The 24,863-nt window shown below is 40.1% G+C and overlaps 1 protein-coding gene across 1 annotated transcript in view; it reads right to left on the bottom strand.

Moving 5' to 3' along the window:
* Window positions 1-24,863, bottom strand: part of DYNC2H1 (dynein cytoplasmic 2 heavy chain 1) — a 163,805-nt gene that overhangs the window by 71,069 nt on the left and 67,873 nt on the right. Inside the window, exons 57-68 of the mRNA XM_081950886.1 lie at window positions 23,977-24,137; window positions 23,683-23,806; window positions 22,936-23,057; window positions 21,865-21,951; window positions 21,600-21,726; window positions 20,616-20,757; window positions 18,758-18,867; window positions 17,741-17,839; window positions 15,690-15,813; window positions 12,636-12,799; window positions 10,998-11,117; window positions 7,920-8,054 (exon numbers count right to left, since the gene is read on the bottom strand). Of these exons, the coding sequence (XP_081807012.1) occupies window positions 7,920-8,054; window positions 10,998-11,117; window positions 12,636-12,799; window positions 15,690-15,813; window positions 17,741-17,839; window positions 18,758-18,867; window positions 20,616-20,757; window positions 21,600-21,726; window positions 21,865-21,951; window positions 22,936-23,057; window positions 23,683-23,806; window positions 23,977-24,137 (1,515 nt within the window). The remainder of the gene's footprint in view (window positions 1-7,919; window positions 8,055-10,997; window positions 11,118-12,635; window positions 12,800-15,689; window positions 15,814-17,740; window positions 17,840-18,757; window positions 18,868-20,615; window positions 20,758-21,599; window positions 21,727-21,864; window positions 21,952-22,935; window positions 23,058-23,682; window positions 23,807-23,976; window positions 24,138-24,863) is intronic.

Genomic DNA, 24,863 nt, shown 5'->3' with positions numbered 1-24,863 from the left:
GTTGGCTTACCTGAACGGTCGTTCTCTGGGCGCTGCGGGAGAGTCCAAGCATGGGTTAACACAGCCTAACTGCCCTAGGACTGACTGAGTTTTTTCCTTGACCACGCCCCCTTTGCCTCTGGCAGGTCAGTTTTAAAAACGAAATGTGCAATAGGACGCCTTCAACCAGTCTCTGCAGAGATTTGGATCTGGATCCTCGAACCCTGGGTGGGTTTGGACTCTCCCGCAGCGCCCAGAGAACGACCGTTCAGGTAAGCCAACGGTCTTTCTCCTGTGCGCTGCTTGGAGAGTCCAAGCATGGGACATACCCAAGCTATCGTGTCCCAGGGCGGGCAGAGTCATTGACCTTTGTAGCCTCCACAACCCTTTGTAGTATACGTCTTCCAAAGGAGGCTTCTGCCGAGGCAAAGATATCGATCTTATAGTTCTTGATGAACGCCGTAGGCGAGGCCCACGTGGCCGCTCTGCAAATGTCTATGATGGACGCCTGGGTCGCCCAAGCAGCTGAAGTTGCAGCGCTCCTCGTTGAGTGCGCGGTTACTCTTCGTGGTGCAGTCTTGCCTTGTGTCTCATAGGCTAGCTTGATGCAAGCCCTCAGCCAACGCCCAATTGTGTGGGATGATACTTTGCGACCAAGGGACCCAGGGTGGAAGGAGACCAATAGGGATTCGGATCGCCGAAAATCCTTTGATCGATTTATGTAAATTTTGACTGCCCTTCTTACATCTAATTTATGCCAGATTTTTTCCTTCTGATGTACTGGATTTGGACAAAAATTAGGAAGGATCACTTCCTGGGCTCTATGAAACTGAGTATTCATCTTTGGGATGAAGGATGGATCAAGTCTCAGAATGATTCTGTCAGTATGAATAATGCAAAGGTCCTCCCTCACAGACAGCGCAGCCAATTCAGAAATTCTGCGAGCCGATGTTATAGCTATGAGGAAGGCCGTCTTAATAGTCAGATGATGGAGGCTTGCCTTCCTGAGAGGTTCGAAGGGAGCCCCCGTTAAGGCCTTCAGGACATATGGCAAATCCCAGGAGGGATATCGATGAACCACCTGAGGAGAGATGTTCATCGCCCCCTTGAGGAAGCTCTTTACTTGTGGGTGCTGACTAAGTGATCTAGCCGATTTACAGGTAAGAATGGTGGATAGTGCCGCCACCTGTCTCTTGAGCGTATTGGGCGCGAGACCTTTGTCCAGACCCTCTTGGAGAAATTCTAGCAAATTTGGCACTGAAGCCGAAATGTCTTGCACACCCTTGCCCTGACACCAAGATGAAAAAGCGTTCCATGTATACTCGTATATCCTAGTAGTGGACGGTCTCCTGGACGCTTGAATAGTTCTGATGACCTTGTGTGAAAATCTTTGCTTCCTCAGGAGGTCCCCCTCAAGCGCCAAACGGCTAGTTGCAGCCACTGGGGATCTGGATGCTTGATGTGACCTTGGCTGAGGGAGATCTGCTCCTGAGGAATCCTCCACGGACTTTGGATGGAGAGGCTGACAAGGTCCGCGTACCAGGACCTCCTGGGCCAGTGAGGGGCCACTAGGATTAGATCGGCCTTTTCTGACAGTAATTTGGTCACTACTTGGGGTATGAGAGGGAGCGGTGGAAACGCGTACAGGAGTCCTGAGGGCCAAGTGCTCCTCAGCGCATCCGTCCCTTCCGCTAAGGGCGAGTGGTATCGAGTGAAGAAGCGGGGCAGATGTGTGTTGGTGCTTGTTGCAAACAGGTCTACTTGCGGTTTGCCGAACTTCTCCACGATCTGAGAGAAGATGTCTGGATGCAGCCGCCATTCTGAGTGGTCTATCGTCTGCCGACTCAGCCAATCCGCTTCTTGGTTGCTCGTCCCCGATATGTGGTCCGCTGTTATGGACGCCAGATGTCGCTCCGCCCATCTGCACAATAGTTCCGCCTCCTGCATGAGATTTTTGGAGTGCGTGCCTCCCTGCCTGTTGATGTGGGCCTTTGTGGCAACATTGTCTGTTAACAACAGTACATGATGACCCACAATCTGAGAAGCAAAGTGACGTAGAGCGAGGCGAGCGGCCCTCAGTTCTAGCCAGTTTATACTGTGGGCCGCCTCCCTCTGTGTCCATTTTCCTTGCGCAAGATGTCCCTGGCAGTGCGCTCCCCATCCCTGTAGGCTGGCATCTGTTGTTACAACCAGCCTTTCGGGCTCCTTGAAGAGGCACCCCTTCCTGACCGCCGCTGTGCTCCACCAATGCAGGGAGCGAAGTACTTTTGGCGGTAGTTTCACGCGTCTTAACGAGTTGCTGTCCCTTGATCTCTGCATTGGCAGAAGGAACCATTGCAGCTCCCTTGCGTGAAGCCGTGCCCAGGGAACCACCTTTAGGCAGGAGATCATGATGCCCAGGAGCTGGGATAGTTGTAAAATCGGCACTGACCTGGGAGCTTTGCATAGACGAAGTTTGTTCTGAAGATTCGCCATCCTGTCTGGAGACATAAATACCTGGCAGGAGACGGAGTCGATTATTGCGCCAAGATGTTGGATTCGGGTGGTCGGTTCTAGGTGACTCTTCTGCAGGTTCACTGAAAACCCGTGGTGTTGTAGAGTCCGTATGGTCACCTGAACGTCCCTTCGGGCCTGTTTCTGATTGGAAGAATGAATTATTATGTCGTCTAGATAACACTCTAGCCGAATTGGTCGATTCCGGAGGTGGGCCGCCACCACTGCCAAGATTTTGGTGAAGGTCCTGGGGGCAGACGAGAGGCCGAATGGGAGGGCCCTGTATTGATAATGCCTCCCGTCGTAGTGGAACCTCAGGAACCTTCTGTGGGCAGGGTGGATGGGGACATGGAGGTAAGCTTCCTTCAAATCTATCGATGTGAGGAGATCCCCCTGTCGAGTGCAAGCCAGGATGGAGTGGAGGGACTGCATCTTGAACCTTTTGTATGCCAGATGCTGATTTAGGCACTTTAGATCCAAGATGGCCCTCCACCCCCCTGAGTTCTTTGGGACTAGAAAGAGGATGGAATAATATCCTCGTTTCTCCTGCTCTTTGGGAACCGGTTCTATGGCCCTGATTTCGAGCAGATGGAGGATCTCCTTCTGCATGAGATCTTTCTTTTGGGGATTCTTGGGGATGGGGCAGCGAATAAATTTTTGTTGAGGGAAGGATAAGAATTCCAGCACTAGGCCCCTCCTGATCGTGTTGAGGACCCAAGTGTCCGAAGTTATCTCCTCCCACCTGGCGGCATATATTTGGAGCCGACCCCCTATGGGAGGATTCCTGTGATGGTCACTTCCCCCTACGAAACTGTCGGGAATTGGATCCCCCACGAAATGGCTTCCGAAAGGAATGCTGTTGTTGCTGCCTTCCCCTGGATCCGAAATTTGTCCTGTCCTGTCCCCTGTCACCTGTCTGGGGAAATGGCCTCTGATAAGAAGAATTAGAGCCGGAAGCTTGAGAGTTATCCTGCGCTCTAAAGGGCTGTCTCCTGAATGAACCTGAACCCTTACGTTCGGCTTTCTTCAGGGTGGCCGGGAGAATTTTGCGTTTGTCCTTTGTTTCTATGACAAACTTCTCCAAGGCCTCTCCGAAGAGTTGCCCTCCTTTAAATGGGGCGGAAGCAAGCTTCCATTTGGCCTTCATATCAGCCTGCCAGTGGCGGAGCCACAGCAGGCGACGTGATGTCACATTGGACGCCAAGGCCCTAGATGTGAATTTGGCCGCATTAAGGGAGGCATCTGCTGAATACTCTACGGCGGTTATTATTTTATTGATATCATGCCGCCATCTAGAACCTGCTGAGGGAGGTTTGGACCTGAGTTGTCTTAGCCAGAGGAGAGAAGCCCTGGTGAAGAATGATGCCGAGGTGGATGCTCTAATGGCCCAGGCAGCCGCCTGGTGCGTCTTGTGGCACGCCTTTTCTGAGCGTTTGTCCTCGGCCTTGAGTCCCTCGAGTAAATCTGCTGGAAGATTAGAAGTAGAAGTTAGAGAGACCACCGGGGCATCCACCTCAGGCAACTTCAGCACCTCATCCATTTTGTCCTCTACAGCGTAAAGGGATTTGTCCCCCCCGCTGGGATTGGTCAGGGTACCAGGTTGGACCCACTGCCTTTGGACTACGTCCAGGAATAAGTCCGGCACGGGAATCATTTCCTGGGTAGGTGAAGGTTCCTGGAATAAACCTTCCTTGTGGTCCTTAGTGGGAGGGGGGGTGGCTGAGGCACTCTTGGGAGTGGGCCCAAGTTCAGTGGCTGCTATGGCCTTGTGAAGGATGGATTTAAACAGGGATGGTTTAAATAACCCTGTAAAGGCCGGTTTATCAGGAGGAAGGTCCTCATCCTCCGATAATTCAAAATCCTCTATTTCCCCCTCCTCCAATCCTGTGTCCTCCGTGGCAATAGAAGTGCCAGGCGAAGCAGGGGCTTGGTCTCCTACAGGGGCAGGGGTTGCCCTGGCTTTAGGAGTGCTAGCAGAACCAGTCTCTTTCTGTTTGAGACCATCAGCTATTCCTTGGGAGATGGCCTTAGCTATGATCTCCTTCATTTCAGCTGATAATGCGGGACCCTTGTCCTCCTTTGGGCGTCCCTTGGAGCCCTTGGAGGTTCTCTTTTCCTCCCTCTGAAATATATCCTGATATGGTTCCAATTCCTCCCTAACAGAAGAACTGGGAGAGTCTGGGTACCCCAGGAGGCATCCGGGGAGGAGTCCCTTGAAATCCCCCCAGTTGATGGAGGTGATCCATCCTGGTGGGGAGAATCCTGATCCTGAACCTTCCCTTGGGGAGAATGAGGCCTTGCCCATGCCTCCTCTTGATCTGGGGACCTGCTGGCTTTCTGGGCCTGTGAGGTATGGCCTCTACGGGTTCCCTCCTTACTGGTGGGTAAGTCCCCTGAGGCTCGGGAAGGGGATCTATTGGGATTGCCTCTCCCTCCCTTGTTTCCTTTGGGGGGGGCTCCACTCTGGGCCTCTTGGAAGAAGGCCCAGCCTGCACCTCCAAACCTTCGTCTGCCATTGTTCTTCAGAAGTCACAGGAAGGCTGGATGGGTCTGGAGGGCACCGCTGGGACGAGCCAGACGGCCACGAAACGTCCGCGGTTGCTGTAATAGGCAAGGGAAGCCAGCCGGCGAAATCCCTGCCTTAGAGTGCGAAAGCGGCTGTATTCAAGATGTTCGGCCTTGCCGGAGCCCCGGACAAGGCCCTCAGTCACTAAACGTCGCTGCTGCTGCTGCTACTGGCGAGGTCCGACTGCGAGATCTGCAAACTCTGCCGTTTGAATCCTGAGGCAATTTGGTGCTGTAAAATGGCCGCCGCTGCGCGCGCAGCCTCAGTAACCAAGGCAACCCTCTCCGAAGTGGAGAAAAGGGCGCGAAAGGTTTAAAATGGCCGCCGCTGTTGCCAGGCAGAATTTAGAAGCCGTTAGGACACTTAAGGTTCCGAAAAGGCTTCCGCGGCTTTAAGGAAGAGATCCCCAGCGCCAAACAGCTGGTAGTCCCTTGTAGCGATTCCGCTCGCCAGCTGGAGCCGGACAAGCCTCAATCCTACCTCGCTCAGCCTACAAGCAGCAGACAATGAATATCAGACCTCCTGAGCTGTCAAGAAAAGCCTTAGCTGATTGTCAAAAATAAATGGTCAGGAATTTCTTTAAATGCTGATGTGGGGAGTCCAAGCAAAAAGCCTAAACTGGGGAACTCCCCTGCAACAGTCCTATCGGGCGGACTGAGTTTTTAAAACTGACCTGCCAGAGGCAAAGGGGGCGTGGTCAAGGAAAAAACTCAGTCAGTCCTAGGGCAGTTAGGCTGTGTTAACCCATGCTTGGACTCTCCAAGCAGCGCACAGGAGAAAGGGATGGTTCTGCATTAGCAATCGGCAAGCGTATGCCCACAGATCCATTTGGATCTGCAGCATCCATTTGCGAGTATGTGTACATGTGCTCAGCCACTGCTGGTGCAAGTGGGGATGCGTGGGCATGTGCTTGCCCGCTGTTTTCGTGGCCCAGTGGAAAACAGCTCATGGCCCACTAGTGGGCCGCAGCCCAGAGATTGAGGACCCCTGGTTCAAAATAATTTTTATACTGTTTGCAAGTAATCTATCTATCTTCTCTATCTCTCTCTCTCTCTCTCTCTCTCTCTCTCTCTCTGTGTGTGTGTGTGTGTGTGTGTGTGTTCCAGCATAACTCTGGAATGGCTCAAACAATTTCAACCAAACTTGGTACACAGATGACTTACTCTCTGGAAACAAATACTGTGGGGGTAAGACAACCCTAACACTTCTCGGGGTGTGTATTCTGTTAAGATACATCCTGTGGTGCCTTAAAATGGTTTCTACTGTATTGCCATAAAATGACATACTGTACAACGCAGTGGAGTTGCCATGGTAATCGCTTTACAGTACTCCACAAGGGGGCTCCCTTTGGTAAGGGGAAAATCCAATATTAGAAATTACATTTGGTCCGGACATTTTCACCCTATAAATAAATACCTGGGCAATGCTGGGTTATCACCTAGTTATCAATAAAGGAGACAGTACTATTAATGGCTCTCTTGTCTCCTTGCAGATGTCAAAACCAGGGTGACAGACAGCAAAGTGAAACCTGTGAATCTTGGCTATGTGATACAAGTGGACAGTGGGCTATTTTCTTTGATAAAGATGAGAAAAATCGGATAGAAAGACAATTGATAAAACAGATGGAAAGCAACCAAAGGAATATTAGAATTAAAACAAATTATTATCAGAGAGAAGTAGATACAGTGAACATTTGACCATAAAGTCGGCAAGAATCAAGCCTGACTTGATCGGTCTTAACTAGTTCAATCAAGGTTAGATACACTGTCACGATGGATTAGACATGTTGGACCTCTATCTGACTTGAAAGCCCTAATATTCTGTGCCATCCACATTTCATTTTTCCTTATATTTTCCCAGTCGTTTCTACCCACCCAGTTCAGTCTGGCAGGTTGGGAATGTTATGGGTACCATTATTCAAGAATTGTCAGGTAGTGAGTACCAGAATATGTGGTCTCTTTGTTATAGCCCCTGCCGGATGATTCTAATCCTTGTGGCCTTTCATAAGGCTAGGAAAACTTGGTGGTCAGCCTGAGCTTGGGGGCTTATTTTTTGGGTGTATTAACATCCTTGGCAATAGATCTACTCGGTGACCATGTATATTTATTTTCTATTGCTCTAATCATTTTAATTTGTGTTAATGTTTTTATGATATACACTGCCCAGAGTCATTTACTGTGAGGGGCAGCTCTAGAAATCAAATAAATAATATTTAGAAAAAAAGATAATAGTTTTAGGTTTCACTCTGATATGAGCAAGAGAAACAAAAAATATTTAACATAAGGCTCTAAAATCCTAGGTTTTTTTTTTTTACTCACATACATTTATGATAGGTTCTTCTAATTAATATATGTTATTTGATATATGAAGGAAGCTAATCAGGATAACCTTATCTTTTCAACTGTCTTTCAAATCTATAGGTGCATACCAGACATAATTTAAAAAATACATTCATGTTCATTGAGAGCAGAACTTCAGTTATATTATCTGCTTCATCACTGAAAGCTATCCCCCAAAAAAAGGAATATAGGAACTGTTCAGTTCTATACGGGATCTAATGAGTCATCTTGCAATATTTTCTCCACTGAAATCATCATAACTTAGAAGTGCCTTTTTTGGGATGTGTCATACAAATGGATTATTTTAAAATAGACTTTGAAGTTTCTCATGGTGAGATGGCAAAGGAATATTTTTTACTGATATTACGCATTTTCAGAATAAAAGATAAAACTCTTTGGGTTGAAAATAACCTCAGGAGACCACAGAAGATTTTCTAACAGACAGCAAAATCCAGTTCTTGAATTTATTAATCCACTGGGAGCTAAAATAAAACATGTTATTTAAGTAATGTATCCTCTAATAAACCAAACCAAATACCTACCTGATCAAGGGAAATCTGAAGTCTATAAAACTCAACAAGAGATTCTTGAATGAGGGCACTACTTGCTTTAGTTTGATTCAGAGATTCAATCAGATCCTTATTTTCAAGTATATTTCCCTTACAAGTTGCAAGCGTCTGAAACAACAACAAAAATTCTTTCAATTTTTAGAATGCTTTGAATCGTTGACAGATAACAAAGGTATTTAAATCCACATTGTCTGAATAGATCACAATTGGTTAATATGTCATATCTTTCAAATGCTCAACTTTCTTAATCAGGTCTCAAACTCAAAGGTGCTTTTTCCAAGAGGCAACTGGACTTTCTGGTTTTTCTTAGAAGATGTTTTGCTTCTCATCCAAGAAGCTTCTTCAACTCTTGGATGAGAAGTGAAATATCTTCAAAGAAAAACCAGAAAGTCCAGTTGCCTCTTGAAAAAAGAACCTTTGGGACAACCATGACCTGGATGACTGAGAATCTCCATAGACATTCCTTAATCAGGTTTTTGTGGAGAGATACAAAACAATATACTAAATGTAAGAATTCTTCCTACTCTCTTCCAAAATTCAGCATTACCTGTTTCTAAAACAACATTGGTCATATTTTGAATTTATGTTTATGATAAGCATAGTCAAAATTAATTCTACCAATTTCTCATAATTCCTGGTTTGAAATTTCAAACATGAAAAAAAACCAATAAACTCACAATACCCATAGAATTTTTAAAATGTCACACTATGTAATCATTTCAATCAACCAGGCCATTTTTTAAAAGTCATTGTATATAGTACGTCTTATGAAAACATTGGCCATGAGCTATGCCAAAGAAATGTTATATACTCATATAGTAAGATGATGAGTGAATGTTTTTTGAATTCTTCCAGGCTCTCTATAAGCAGTAGCTACAGGCTCATGTACACAGGACAGGATAGGCTAGGGCAGTGATGGCGAACTTTTGGCTCATGTGCCAAAAGAGGGGGAGCCACACCCATAATGCAATGTGCGGCACCAGCGTGCATGACCAATGACTTCCGGTTTGCTTGTAGAGTTGTTTTTTGCCCTCCGGAGCCTTCAGGGAAGCCTCCGGAAGGCCCCTGAAGGCTCCGGAGGACTAAAACCGCCCTACGGGCAAACTGGAAGTCCGTTTCTGAACTTCCGGTTTGCCCGTAGGACTGGGTTTTTTAGTTCCAGGGGCTTCAGGGAAGTTCCTGAAGCCTTGGGAGGGTCTCCGGTGGAGGCTGTTTTCGCCCTCCCTAGGCTCCTATAAAGCCTTTGGAGCCTGGGGAGAGTGAAAAATGGCCTAAAAAAAAGGTTGAAGTCAGCACGCCTCATGTGCCCTGACAAATGGCTCCGCATGCCACCTGCCACGCGTGCCATAGGTTCGCCATCACAGGGCTAGGGCGTGTCAAATTTTCCTACTTTCAATTTCCAAACATTAGGGATGTTCAAAAGTTGTGACATACCTTGGAGATTGTAAAGATATTTTGGTTACTTTAGATGCACTTGGTAAGTTACTACATAAATATCACAACTTTTTAACATTTTGTTTGTTTCTGCTCTGGTTCATTTGATTGGGAAGAAGGAAGGAAGAGAGCTTAGAATGATGCAGTCCCCAACATCCTAGACCACAATCAATAGCTATGGAATGTCTCTTCCATAGTTTGCAGTGTAAGAATTTGGGGGAATGTTTTAATCATCAGATCCCTATCCAGATCCAGCCTAATGCTGAAGTTGATTTTCTCTTTGCCAATTTCTTCTCACACCAAATTTGGTCTTTTTCTGTTTAGTTTCCAGAGAATTATCTGACAGACAAAGTATGACAGTACTTTACATCATTTCTTTCCAATAGTTTGCTGACTTGGAAAGAATAATAAACCAGCACTTTTCATCTTGAGAGGTTTAAAATGCATTTGCAACTGTAACAGTTACAAAAGAATTCACGGCAAAATGAAAAATGTTACGGCCTTTAAAAATATTTCCCATTCCAATTACTTTTTCAAAGAATGAATTTTGAGTGCAACAGCACTTCATCCTAAAAGCTAACGATTGCTAGATTTTGCCTATAAAAATACTAATAGTATAATTTCATGCATTTAAATATTTCCACATAATAAAAAAAGAAACATTTACAGTACTTTTTCATGTAAAATGTCAGAGCTGTTCAAATCCTTTCAAATAGTGATTTCAAAATATACTAATGTGTGCTTAAAGTACTTTTAAAAAAACATTATAACAGTTGTGTGTTTTTCTAGGTTCATCCAATTTCTTTGGAAATTGTTCTCAGGTATGTTCTGCAACCATGTTCACTCTTTTAGGGGGGAAAAGGGAAGTGGGATGTCTCTGCACATTTGAAAAGATAATTAAGAGTAGTTTCCAAATTACCTACACAGGCCTGAAAAGTCATAGATGCTTTAGTAAATGTTGTGCAACTTTATGGGTGCAAGGATATTTAAAACTTGGGTTAATATGTCTCTGGGAAGTAAACAGGAAGAGGACAGCATTCCCAGGGGTGGGATTCAGCCAGTTTGGACTGGTTTGGGCGAACTGGTAGCTCCGACGATCAACTGAGAGTGAACCAATTCGCTCCGATGATCAGGTGGACCCGCCCGCCTGCCCCTGCTCTATACTGATATATTCTTTCTTCTGAAGCATAGCTGATAGGCGTGGCAGAGCGGATTACCGTGCCTCAGCTGTTTTAATGCAGTAGAAGGTAAGTTTTTGCATCTGTTTCCAAATCCACTGCACGCACGCAGAGTGCGAGCTCAGAGAACCGGTAGTTACACTGGTTGAATCTGAGCATTCCTTGAATCTTCAGAAAAATTGGAAGACACCATCTAATCTACCTTAGTGAGATTTTCAGACCAGGAGAAAACAGGAGAAAATTCCTTGAATCTTTCATAGATGAAGCACTAATCTGAAGTATTTAGAAAAAAAAAAATCAGGAAATTCAGAGACAACTGCACTTTTAGTCTGGTGGATGAAACATCTCAAAAAAAAAAAAAAAGCAGATTACACCTGGATGGCTCCTTGCAATAAACAAAGTTACATAAAAATGTTCATGTGAGATTGATATCTCTTACCTCCAAAAGAGATTCTTCAAGTTTGGCCAGCTGTATTTTCTTTTCTTTTTCCTGCTGTAATAATTTTGTTTTTTGTTCTTCCAAATCTGGCTTTTCATGTTGGATGGTCAAAGCTAAAAGCTGGAAGGCCAAGGTATTTTTGAGAAGGCAGAAAAGTACACAAGCATTATTTGTTTAGCATTTATATAGCCTTCGATCTTATGTTATGATAACCCTGGGCAGCTTAGAAACAATAATAAAACAATAAAAAGCACAAAACCAATATTAAAATTCCTAGCTTCCCCAAAGACAAACAAACCTTTCTTGTCCAACAGAAAGCTTTCCTCAGCTCCAGCCAAAGGCTACAGGAAAATACAGAAGTCCAGAATGGTGAGGGCTGGGTGGTTTTCAGGGAAAGAGTGTCCCTAAGTGGACACAGGTAACATAGAACATTATAGCTTAAGTCCTACTAGTTGGCAACATTTAAGAAAAGGAGCATGCCCATCCTACTGGATATGATGAAATAGGAAGATACCCTCAGTGAGAGGCAGTCCCCCAGCTAAGCTAGAAATTATCCTTACTGCTGTTGTTTTAAACAACGTAATACTTCCCTTTTTACATGTTTTGTATCCAATGATGTTTTTTGTGAATAGAAAAGACAATTTTCCTCACACAAATTGTTCTCACTGAATCCTAACAATTTTCCTTTCTTGCATTTCTCTATTCTTCATTCATGCTATTTTAGAGAAATCTCTTACTTATGAGCAGTTTTGGAGGAAACAGCAGGAGAGCATAGTACAGTGCAATGAATGCAAGAAGTTCCTTTATTCAAGAACACTTTCACTCCCACTGCTGTCAAACTTATTTTCCTATAGATTTCAATAAATTTTAAGAGCATGAAATGTAATAACATTCTAAATTTATATCTCTAAATGTAGGGTGAGCAAAACCAGCACATCAAAGACATAGAGACAGTGAGAAATGCAGAGTGACAAATGTATCTTTCTTTATTCTGTACTTCATGCATTAATGGTTAAAAAGATCCATTGATTATTTTAAAATATAAATAAATATACATAGCAATATATGTATAATTTGCTTATATATTTACTTGTATGTTAATTTTTGTATAATAGCAATACAAATTCAAATTTAAGATGTTTGATAATTAGCATCTTCCCATCTCCTAAAACTAAAAAAAATATTATGATCCTTGTAAATTGCCATTCTAGAAATACAATAAATAATATTTTTACACTCATGTAAGATTGCTAAATATTCTAATATTTCCTCTAATGGTTTATCTTCAGCGCAACAAAAGAAAGACTAAGAGAATGAAAGGAAGGGAATACATGCCCATTGCAATCTTATCAAATCCTAATCTGTAAAGTTTGCCAACTTTTTTGAATGCAAAAGAAATTTCATCCATTTTTGCAAATAAATCCCAATGCAGTGCAAAAAAAATTGAACAAGCTAATTAAAAGCTGCTTGTATCTCATCTTAACAGCACCAGTAGGCACAAGGTAAAAAGAAGAGAGAAGAAACTGGAATTATATATATTTTTAAAACCCAGATTTTTAAAGTAAATTATATAAATCCTTTTACCGTATATCATTTGATTAAAATGAAGGGAATCTTATTGGAGATGTGCGTTCTTACCTGCCCTCTTAAGCCACTACGGGTGATTGTAAAATTAACCTCGGTAACAATAGATGCTGCATCAGGTGGAATATATGGATTTGGGTTTCTGGTTGACAGAAATAGGTTGAATTCCTCATTATAGTCTATTATTTTGTCACCTATCTGTACAACATAACGGGGTCCTACAGGAAAAGGGAGAAACACAAGTAATGAAAATAATGTATTTAGAACAGAAACCTTCTAAATCCTAGTGTTAAAGTTAGCCCAGAAAGAGATACATTTTTTTTAAAAAAAAAGCAAAGGCTAATTGTTCTATACAATCAAAAATCAGTAATAATAACAAAACAATCAGTATCATGATTTCCTATGTGAAGCAAAGACCATGCTGATTGGAAATTATAGGAGTTAGCCCAGCATAGCTAGGTCAGCATCAGTGTGAAAAAGCTAAACTAAACCATGAAAAAATAGGCAGATAAACTATTCACTATCCAACCTTGATTACTTTAATTTTGATGTCTTGTTTACTCAAGATTTCATGTTTAGAAAAGATGCATTCTTGGCTGTTGATTTCAATGAACCTATTCTAAACATGACTAGGTGAATCTTAGTTTTCCTAGTATAGAAAAGACAACTTGATGACCTTTAAAAGTTCTGTACTACAAATTCTACAAGCCTCAGTCAGCAGTATTAAAAATAAGAGATTATGTCCAGAAGACACATTCCAGTCAAATCTAACTCTGAATTATGTACAATTACATCTGTGTTACTCTGTTACTCAGATTAAAATTGAAAACAAAGTACAAATCCACATAATCCCACACAATTCCATCTACAGGAATCGACACCACCAAAATTAAAACACCTTCCATTGTTAGATGGGCCAGTAATATCAGGGTCTTAGTGGACTTTTGGAATATTAAAAGCAATTTGGATGTCTGGCAGGACTGCTGTTGCAAAGAAGGAAGTGGTTCAAAAGGTGTGCTTCTATGTGGTCCCTGAAGAAGACAATCCCTGAGTAAGGGAGCACAGAATTCACCATACTTGATGTAATCAGATGAGAAGATATTAGTAGTAGGGAAAGGTCAATCCTGCAGATAGTCAGATCCTGAATCATGAAGGGTTTTAAAGGAGGAATCTAATATCTTAAATTGCATCTAAAACTAACAGGTAACCAGGGATATATGGGCACATTGGGAAGCATGTACAAAAACATCAGAGCACTGAAATATATAATCAAGTAAAAGAAATATGTGAAAATACAGAACTTTTTTCTTTGAGATATAGGAAGAACAGTGAAAAATCTTATGGCCAGCATTTATTGTCATCCTCTACCTAAGAGCAAAGGGGCTCAACACAACCCTGGGAAAAGCTATCATCTGCAGATTGTTTCAGATAAATTTGATGCTTTGGTTTACTACCTTGTGACATAAATTTTATCTGCATATTGTAACATGTAAAATCCTAAATAGGATAGGTACCAACTCACCAAAAATACACATTTTTTTAAAAAAAATACAGCACTGTGAAGCAATCATACGTAACTGTCAGAAGCAAGATAAAGAAAAAACTTATGTTCGGTTTCTATGATTACATTTCACAGGAAAGGCCATCTGAAAATTAAGGTCAGGGGGAAATTCTGCATGGCAAAATTGTTACTATTTCCTCAAATAAATCACTTCAAAGTCTGAAGACCCTGAGATCAGTACAGAATTGGGGGGGGGGGGAAGCTAGCAAGAATATGAAGAATACAGTAGTTCTCGACTTACGACTGGTACCTTAACAATGTTAGAAGTTATGATGGATTTGAAAAAAGTTACTTTCAACTACTGTATCACCCCGTAGTCATGTGATCGCATTTCTGGCACTTGGCAACTTTATGGCATTTGTGACCAGTTGCAACTTCTATGATCTCATGACTGAATTTTGTACTATTTTTTCCCTTTTCCCAGCAAAAACACCCTTTCAATAAAATAGGTTCATTCTTATGACTTACAATATATGATTCACTTAATGACTCTGATGACTTGTTTAACAACTGTCAAAAGAACAGTTGCAAAATTGTATCTAGTTAATGTGGTGTCTTGACTCATGACCCCAAAGACTTAAAATTGAAATTCCAGTCCCAATTTTGATATATCATGGACTATTTGTTTATTCATTCTACATTCCACTATTACAAATTCTAAACCAAATGGGGGGGGGGGGGGAGCCATAGTGTTAAAATCAATTTCATTTGCTGCCCTCACATCTGTAGGACAAAACACATACCGAACTCATATAAATTTCAATTATTGATTTAGATTATTTTCATTTGCACTCCATCCCTTTCTGTGCAACTTGTCTTTTCTACCCCTGCTGGGTAGGAGTCATAATAGAGATGATTTATTCCTTTAGATATTTTTATCCTGCCTTTATTTTATTTTTAATAAACGGTGAACATAATAATCTTCCTCATCCTATTTTCCCCTTAACAACAAGCTTGTGAGAAGAATTGGGCTGAGAGAGAATAACTGGCCTAAAATCATTCAGCTAGGTTTCATGCCCAAGACAGAACTAGTAATTCATAGCCCTCCGTTTTCTAGCCCAGGACTGTCAAACTCCTGGCCCGTGGGCCAGATGCGTCACATGCTGGCCACGCCCATGCCCAGTTTATTGAAGGGAAAAGTCCTGATACATCACATGACGCCGCCGTGACGACGTGAATTTGACACCCCTGTTCTAGCCTGATTCCTTAACACTAGAAAATACTAGCTCTGATGGGCAGCTAACAATGAAGTATACTTTAGTTCAGATCCCTGTCCTGAGTAGGAGATTGAACTGAATTGCCTATGATTCTATGAACAGATTTCTGCTCCCACCTAATGTCTCAGGTGAAGAAGCTGAAGAAGTGGGATCTTTTGTTGACGGATGCCATTAGGTCAACAAACTGACACAATTGGTAGAATATATGTTAGACAAATATAATAGTAAATATGGGTAACAGATTGTAAATAAATCTTTTTAATTCAATATTTTACCTGAGAATCAAAACAATAGTTACATATACCGCCACATACTAAGTTGGAAATTTACCTTGGGCAACAAGATCCTTTCTAAGCAGAGGATAAAGCACAGGCTCAACCCCATCCATTTCCTGTATAATAAGAGTTTTTCCAAATCGCACAGCCAATTCAAGGGCATTAATAAAGTTTGTATCCTGCAAAAATGAATTTTTTATACAATAGATTTTTTTTATAAAATACAAAATACTATGAAACTATTTTTGCCAGAACTATGCTTGTGTACACGTTCTTCACTCTTTTTTGCCATTTTAAATATAACCTTAAAATTTTCACTCCAAAATCTCTATTTTCTTGGGGGGAAGAGTGGGGCGGGAAGAAGCTAGACCAAACCAGAATTTAAACTATCACAATAAATAAGGAGAAAAATGCAGTATAGTGTAGGTGCCCTCCCCAAATAGATCACAAAAGAAGACTTCCATGACTGTAGATCTAATGTCTGATTCTGTATTTCTAGACATACTAAGCAAACAGTAATGATTTACCGTATTTTTCAGCGTATAAGACCCACCGGAGTATAAGACGCACCATGGTTTTGAAGAGGTAAATTTTTAAAAAAGTAGATAGGTAGATAGATGGATAGAGAGGGAGAGAAAGAGAAAAATACAGTAGGTAGGTAGGGAGAAGAGAGAGTAGTTAGGTAGGTAGGTAGATAAAGGGAGAGAGAGAAAGAAATAGAAAGAAATAGAGAGATAGAGAAATACAGTAGGTAGGTAGTGGGAGAGTGTAGGTAGATTGGTAGGTAGAGGGATAGAGAGAGAGAAATAGAAAGAGATAGAGAGAAATACAGTAGATAGGTAGGGAGAGAAAGAGAGTAGGTAGGTTGGTAGATAGAGGGAGAGAGAGAGAGGGAGGGAGCGGGAGAGAGAGAGAGAGGGAGGGAGAGAGAGAGAGAGAGAGAGAGAGAGAGAGAGAGAGAGAGAGAGAGAGAGAGAGATACAGTAGGTAGGTAGGTAGGTAGATGTTTCCAGGTGTATTTATCCATGTGCTGGAGAAGGAAAACGCTGACAATCTGCAGCACCTAAGACTTTGTTTCTGCTGGCACAGCACTTGATCAATGTAATTTTCATCAATCAGTTAAAGAGCTTTCCAAAAGGGAAAAAAAAGTCTTTGCACTCTGCAAACCTCCCAAAAACGGCCCTTTTCTCGCAAAAATGGGCCTGTTTCTCCCCCCAAAAGGCATGGATAGCCTTGGAGGACTTGCAGAGTATTGGGGGGGGAGGGGGGGCAAGCAAAAAGCAGCCCGTTTTTTGAGAAAACGGGCCCATTTTTTGTTAAAAAAAATAGCATACATAGCCTTATGGAGGCTTACAGAGTGCTGCTGGGAGCTGGGGGAGTAAAAAATGGCCCATTTTTTGCTCATTTCTGCCCTCCCCAGTCCCCAGGAACTCTCTGAAAGCCTCCATAAGGCTTTGCACAGCCATTTTGGTGAAGGGGCGGTGCTTCAGGAGGCAAAAAATGCCGTATTCGATACATAAGACGCACCGATTTTCAGCCTCTTTTTTGAGGAAAAAGGGCGCGTCTTATACTCTGAAAAATACGGTAGTTGAATAAATTTTGGTTATTGATATATTCCAGATGTCTCAACACTTTTGCACAAAGGTGGAAGTCCACACATCTATGTTGCATGCAAACTGAGTTTTTACAGATTTATCCACTATGATCCCATGATAATTTTTTGGGTTAAATTCTCACTTCTCCCCCTCAATGTTTATATGAAATTTAAAAAAAAAATCAATGTGATAAAAATATCCTTTTGGAGTTTTTTACAATCACTTTTCTTTTTACCACCCATAAAACTAGGTAGCTCAGTCTTCTCCTATGTCAATATTGTTTATCAAAGAATTGAAACCCTGATCTCAATAAAAATCCTTAAAATATGCCACTTCTTACTGCCCTCCATTGAGAAAATGGAAAATTATTAGTTTCAAAAGCTGATTATATAATCATTGTAATTAACGACGTAAAAATTCTCTTTTTCTTGGTCAGTCATTTTAAATGAAAGAATGAGTGAAGTATTCTTTCTACTGTAATCCAGAAGAATTTATAAGGTTCAAATAATACCTGTTGGTTGATAATTTCCAAGCGTGATTCTTTCAAATGTGTTTTTAACCATTCTGTAGCTCTGGAAGAAGGGTCTATCAAAAATGGGCAAACTTTACTCTGTTGAAAGAAAGAGAGAGTTTTATTTTATTTTATAAGGAAAACATTCAGGAATAAAATTACATTTAAATATCTCTCTTATCTTTTTCCACAATACTAAAGAAACATTTGGAATATGGGTACTGGCAGTTATTTAGATAATGTACACAGGAAGAAAGATAACAGTAATGTAATTGACTAGTATCACTAGTCAAAAAAAGTATGACGCATCCTACGTTTTAGAAATGGAAATTTTTGCACTTCTTCGATACTTAGCATTTTAGATTTTTAATTACGTAATGGTACACTTAGATTTGTAAGCGGGGAAAAAATATTCCCAAACCATCCTCCGATAATGCAATATAGCATTAATAGGTTTTCTTGACTTCCAATTCTTCATAAATATCAGAAAAGGATATCTGTAAATATTTCATCAAAGAAATAAATAAACAAGAAGCGACTTCTTTGCCATCAATCCAAGATATAGAATTAAATAACCTAATAGCAACAGCAATAGCACTTAGACTTATATACTGCTCTATAGTCTTTTACAGCCCCTCTCTAAGTGGTTTACAATGTCAGCATATTACCCCCAACAATCTGAATCCCATTTTACTGACCTCTGAAGGATGGAAGGCCTTGAGCTGGTCAGGAACGAACTAGTGGCAGTCGGAAGAGTTAGCCTACAATACTGCATTCTAACCACTGCTTTTTTGATTCTATTGTATTCTATTTATAGTCAAATAAATGTAAGTCAATCACAGCTTTAGACTTTCTTAATCCAACCCACAGTTTTTAGAGATTGGAGGGTACAAGTGTCAGTCAAGCAGATTTTGGGAGTAGAACTGGCTCATAAACTCCTGATCTAAACTTTGGTAAATGTGAATGCATGCTATTCGAGTGCAATTTCCAAAACGTAATAATACAAGTACAATTTACCTGAAGTATTACAAGAGCATTTTCTATTGACAGATCATCAGAGGGCAAACCTTCACTTTTCCAAATCAATTGCTCACTCTCTGTGCATAGAAACCGCCTAAGATCAAATTCTAAAAAAAAAAAAGGGGGGGGGATTCTTTTAATGTTCCTGAGTTTGCTTAGGCATTATACATTTCTCATTAGTACCTAAGAATTTTATTCACTAGAGCAAATAAATCACATTGTATCATATGCCATATTTGCTTCATGATACTGTACAACTACCACTTCCTTAGGAATTGTTGATAATGACTGTGTTATATATCACATATACTTAATATATATATTTAGAGAGATTAGAGTGATTATAAAACATTTATATAATATAATATAATAAGGAGGAACAGAAAATCTGCCTGGATTGAAACATTAGCTTCAGTTCTTGAAAATAAGGTTTAAGGTCACAGAATCCTTAAACTGGTGTAGATATAAATGTATGAGCTCCCTTAGAATAAAAAAGAGGGAGAACATGACAAAGGAAAAGAGAGAAAAGAAGAAAAACATTTTGATTATTGAACCCATTCATAACAAACTTATAATTATACAGTCAGAAAGAAATATATTTTATTACACTCAATTTATGTCCTATGAGCAACCCATTATTTATCTCAGTATATAATACAGAAAGACTGAAACTGTTTGTAGTAAGCAAGAACCATCCACATCAAGGTTACATTTCAATATTACCCTGACTGAAATTTTTGCTCCTATTGCAACTGAACCTTAAACTGAACTTGACTAAACTACTAAATGTGATTCCTCTAAAGAAGAAAGAAGTAAACCTAACAACGAGACCTCATTCCTCTGCCTGCCACTCCCTTTAAGCCAGGGGTGTCCAAACTTGGCAACTTTAAGACTTGTGGACTTCAACTCCCAGAATTCCCCAGCCAGCTCTGGCTGGGGAATTCTGGGAGTTGAAATCCACAAGTCTTAAAGTTGCCAAGTTTGGAAACCCCTGCTTTAAGCCTTTAAAATTGAACAAAATCAGGCAAAATATTTTCCTTGCCACTCAGAGGACAGATATTTATGCTAAAAATATTTTTTCCTAAGATTCAAACAGAATATTTCTTGACCTGGGGCAGAACAAAGCAAAAGCTTACAAAGAACACAGTATTCTTATACCATTATTCTTTCACTATCTTAAGAAGAAAAGCTGTGTATGTTTTCTTCCCTTCTGTGCTCAGCTTGATATCAAGAATCATACATTCCTGAAGAACAGGAATTGCATAGATATTTTTTTTATTGTACTTCTCTATGATTATATTCTTGGAATGATAAGAGATTGTGTTTAAGGTGGTCTAGAACTTAATTTCAACGCAATGATCTTTGATTTCTTGGGAAACCTGTGCTTTGAACTGGTCAAGGAACAGGGATTCTTTTTTTTTTTTTGACAATCCTGTAATCCAGGACTGTCAAAGTAGCAGCGGGTCAGATGCATCACGTGCTGGTCCTGCTCCCGCCTCGTTTAGCGAAGGGGGAACAAAGTCCCGTTATGTCACGTGATGCCGCCATGACCATGCAAGTTTGACACCCCTGCTGTAATCCCTTGTTTCAGGGTGAGGTCAGGGCAATTGAATGGAGCTGAGCGTTTACTGGCCGGATGCCCTTCCTGGCACCTATGTAGAGTTCGCAGAAAATATTTTCTTTTTGCACGCTGATAGAGAAACATCTGTCGCTGCCTAGGATTAAATAAGCTGCTAATTATTTCTCTCTCCCCCCCCCGCCCTCCCCCATCCCATTAATCAGTTATGGTAATGTTGAGATTTTGTGTAACATTTAAAACTGCAATTTAAAAGCAGAGCGTGAGAACAACTCTCACTTTCAAGATTAGCAGATTTTGTCCATGAATCCAAGCTTGCTTTTCTTTGGTCTTCGGGTGCAGCTGAGAGGTAAGTGATAAATGCTGCAGACAGTTGAGCTCTCCTTGGCAGTGTACTTAATTCATCCGCTATTTCTGACACCTGAAACAATTTCCAATATGATTATTGATGTAGCTAGTCAATATATTGATATGCTAAATGACCAGATCTTTCACTGAGGGGGAAGTTGAGTTAATCAGTTTGTGCAATTTGCTTCTTCGTCTCCAAAAATACAATGGATCTTAAAGACCGGCATAATGTGGAAACACTCACCATCTTTCTTATGTACCAATGTTTAATGGACTAAGGTGAAGAGGTCACATTTTAATTTACTTCTTTTCTATATATAAGCAGAAAGACATTTAAATCAGGTGCGGGCAACTTTTTGATAGCTGAAGGCTGTACTTAATATTTTGTAGAATCGAAGAATGGTTTAAATCATGCAATAAATATGGCAGGACTGGGATTTCTTCTTTTTTTTATAGAAAGTTTTTTATTTTTTACCACATCTTATATCATCATTAGTCATACAGTGTGTCATCTGGGTACAATTTTTGTGTCATCATATTTAACATTTACTATCATCTTTAATATATCTTTATCTTATCATTTACCTTTACATTTCACTGGGATTTCTGTGGTTTTTGTTTCCTGGTTTTGGGAAAGTTTAGTTTGTAGTTGAGTTTACTTTATTGTCATTGCACATGGTACAACGAAAGATTTCTATATCTTTGAGTTTTTTCTAAAAATGTTCAGCCTATTTTAAGGTTTTGTCTATAAAGCTAGAGGATGAAATGAAATTATTTCCTAATTAATCACCAAAGAGTTTCATATCAAAAACACAAGAATTGAAGGAGGCTAAAAATGCTTTCTGGAATAAAACACTGACTTCTTTTGAAGTAAAATGGCAAAAATATGGATCAACTGAAAGTTTAATAACCAACCTGTGCATTCCATCTTTTATGCTCCCTATCAAGCTGTTTAATCAGTATCTCTGCAGCTTTCACTGTCTCTTGAGCCTTCGCAAGTTCTGTTTCCAGTTTAGCAGCTTCACTGGTTCTGGCCTGGAACCTGCATACCAATTGCATTTTTAAGATAATCAACTAATAAAGGCAAGTTGAATTAAAGTATAATTCCATTTCAACAGGAAAGTGTTAATTTAATACAAAAATGGTATAAGAATAGTATTAACAAGTCTTAAATACATACTTATCTTTTAATTCTGCCACCTTCTGACCAACGGAATTAAGCAAATCTTCTAACTTCCGTTTTCTATCTTCTGTTTTTCTGAGATTACTAAAATATATTAAAAATACTAATTGAAGTGTTGACAAGAACAAACAGTAACATAAAAATAATCAATTTCCAGAAATTAACATTTTTATCAGTCTCTTTCAGAGACTAAACAATGCTAAATTAGTAATCTATAGCATAATAGGATTCTGGAGCAATGCTAAAGGCAACAAAACCTCACCGTTTTCTTTCACAAGCTTTGTGTCTTGATCAGTTTCTACGATTTTATTTTAACTAATAAAACCTTAGTGACTTAAAAAAAGTTGGAAAGCTCTTTCCTTAGAACAATTTTCTGAATCTATTCCCTGCTTTAAGCAATATGTCTAAACAAAATAGGTAAGCAGACAAAGCACAAAATAGGATTTAGAAATAGCAACAGTTTTTCTAAGGAATGATGCTTAACAGGCAGTATTTTGAAAGCAGACTTGAACACAGTGTAGCTTTCTTTCCAGAAGAGCAGGGGTGAAATGCTACTGGTTTGGACAGGTTCACCTGAACCGGTAGTAAAAAAAATACTACCGGTTCAGGTGAACCAGTATTTCCAATGATCCGCTGTGATGCGCGATTTATATTAGCTAGCAAGTAGAATTTCCTGCTTTCTAATCTAAATTGCATGGCACAGCGGATTCTCCTACCCCTCGTTGTTCTACTTAGCTTTGCAAGCGCACTCGGTAGCAGGCACCGCCCACCTGCCCAGACATCATCGTGTCCGCTTTTGACGCTCTGTGCATGCAGAGAAGGTCCTGCGCATGTGCGGAGATGGGCACGCGCTCACATTTGCGAACCGGTAGCGAAGATAAGTAGATTTCACCCCTGCAGATGAGGCTATATTTGTTTTTAAAATTTGAGCCAAACTTTCTTCTGTCAAATCAGGCAAAGAAAGGAAAGTTTTCCTCTTTTAAATGTAATGGCTCTCTTGCATTTCAGAATTATAATGATAATGATATACATACACACATAGCCCTTTATCCTTCATGCACTACTTACGCTTGTAGACCAGATTGTTCGGTTTCCAGAGGCTGAATTCGTTCTAACACATATGAGTACTGAACGTTAGCCTTAACCCATGCTGCTAAGGGTGCAGCTGCAGTACTGGCCCTTTTTGCATTCTGAAATATTGAAACATACATGTGACCTGAAAATATGCACCAGATGTTTTAGGTAACATCTAAAATACTCTCAGAAATAATATACTATCACTAGCTGATAACCCGGTGTTGCCTGGATATTTATTTATAGAAGGAAAATGTCCAGACCAAACTTAATTTCTAAAGTTAGATTTTGCCCCTTATCAGAGGGAGCCCCCTTGTGGAGCTCTGTGAAGCTGTTACCATGGCAACTCCATTGCACTGTACAGTAGAAGCCATTTTAAGGCACAACAGGCTGTATCTTAACAGAACATACATCTCAAGGGATGTTAGGGGTGTCTTACCCCCACAGTATTTTTTCCCAGAGAGAAAGTCATCTGTGTACCAAGTTTGGTTGAAATTGCTAGAGGCGTTTTATATATATAGATTGATTATATTCATTGAACAACCAGTATATCTATTCTGGGAATTTAAAGCCAAAAATAAACTTTTGGTTGTTCAAAAATAAATATAAAAACATTTTCTTTATCCACCAGCTATTGCTGTGCAAATTATTATGTATTGAGTAAAGTATCTGCAGTTTCAACAATGAACTATTATGACTTGTGACTTATTTAATTAACACGTGTTAAACATTTCCAATTACCTTTGAGTCAAAAGATCCCTTGTTTTTAGTTAGAAGATCTTCTACACTCTCACGAATTTCCTTTGGAATATTTCTAGCATCAAAAGTTGCGATATCTTCTCTCACACCTCTTTTTGCAAGGAAACTGCAGAATACATATTAAATAACCATTCCAATGTGGTAGAACAACTTAGTGAAAGTAATTATTGTACAATCTAGGGATAATCTATTGTTATTATTGCAGACTTTTTCTGGCATTCAGATGAAAATAAATTAGGATTTCAAAAGAAATAGAACATTGTTGTCTTCTATTACCTCTTCATGCTCACCCATGATGTATCAAAGATACCCATCAACCGTAAGACACCTTCTAGTATGTCCCTAATGATATCAGGTGGCATACGTAAAGAACGGATTTCAGATAGAGACTCTGGTTTGATATTTCCAACTGCTAATTTAGCTTCATTAACCAGTGGCTAAAACAGAAAACAAATAGCAAATTAAAGTGGCTTAATTTTTAACACATTCGTTTATCTTTTTAATCACAGAATTCATCAATATCTTCATAATTTGAAATTTGTGACATAAGAGTCAAAATTTTGCCACTATGCTGGCACTATAATAATTGGTTACTAATCCTTTCCTCCTGATTTTCCTACTTTGTTCTTAACTATAGCCACTTTCTTACTATCCAAAATCATTTCTATTTTCCAAACCATTTCTTTCACAATAATTTTTCTGTCTCCAGTGGGACAGAAAGTATGAGTTCTCTTGTCTATTTGGGAAACCATACAGTTTCGGTATTAAAGGATTAACAATCAACATAAAACGGAAAACTAGGAAGACATTAAAAAAATAAAAATAAAATACATCAATTAAGAAGGAGTAATCAGAAAATCAATAAAAGTCAAAAGAGGAATACATGTAATAAAGAGAGACATGAAGAATCATTGCCAAACTATATTACTAGGAAAACTGTCAGACATAGACCAAAAAAAAAAACAAAGATATAGCTATGATAAAATGAAGAAAACTACTCTTCCCAATTTCTTCAAAAAACCACAGCTGATGTTCCATAATTGAGAAAATAAATAAACACTGCATGGAAGTTGTTCCAAGACGTGCACGACATTTAACCTTAATGATTATTCCAGCTTGTCTCAGTACTATAATAAAAGCAGAAGTTGTTTCAGAAAGTTATA

The sequence above is a fragment of the Natrix helvetica genome, assembly GCF_964273705.1.
Source record: "Natrix helvetica genome assembly, chromosome: 4".
NCBI lineage: Eukaryota > Metazoa > Chordata > Lepidosauria > Squamata > Natricidae > Natrix > Natrix helvetica.
Note: the sequence above shows the minus strand (reverse complement) of the source record. Positions and strands in the feature narration are given on the sequence as shown.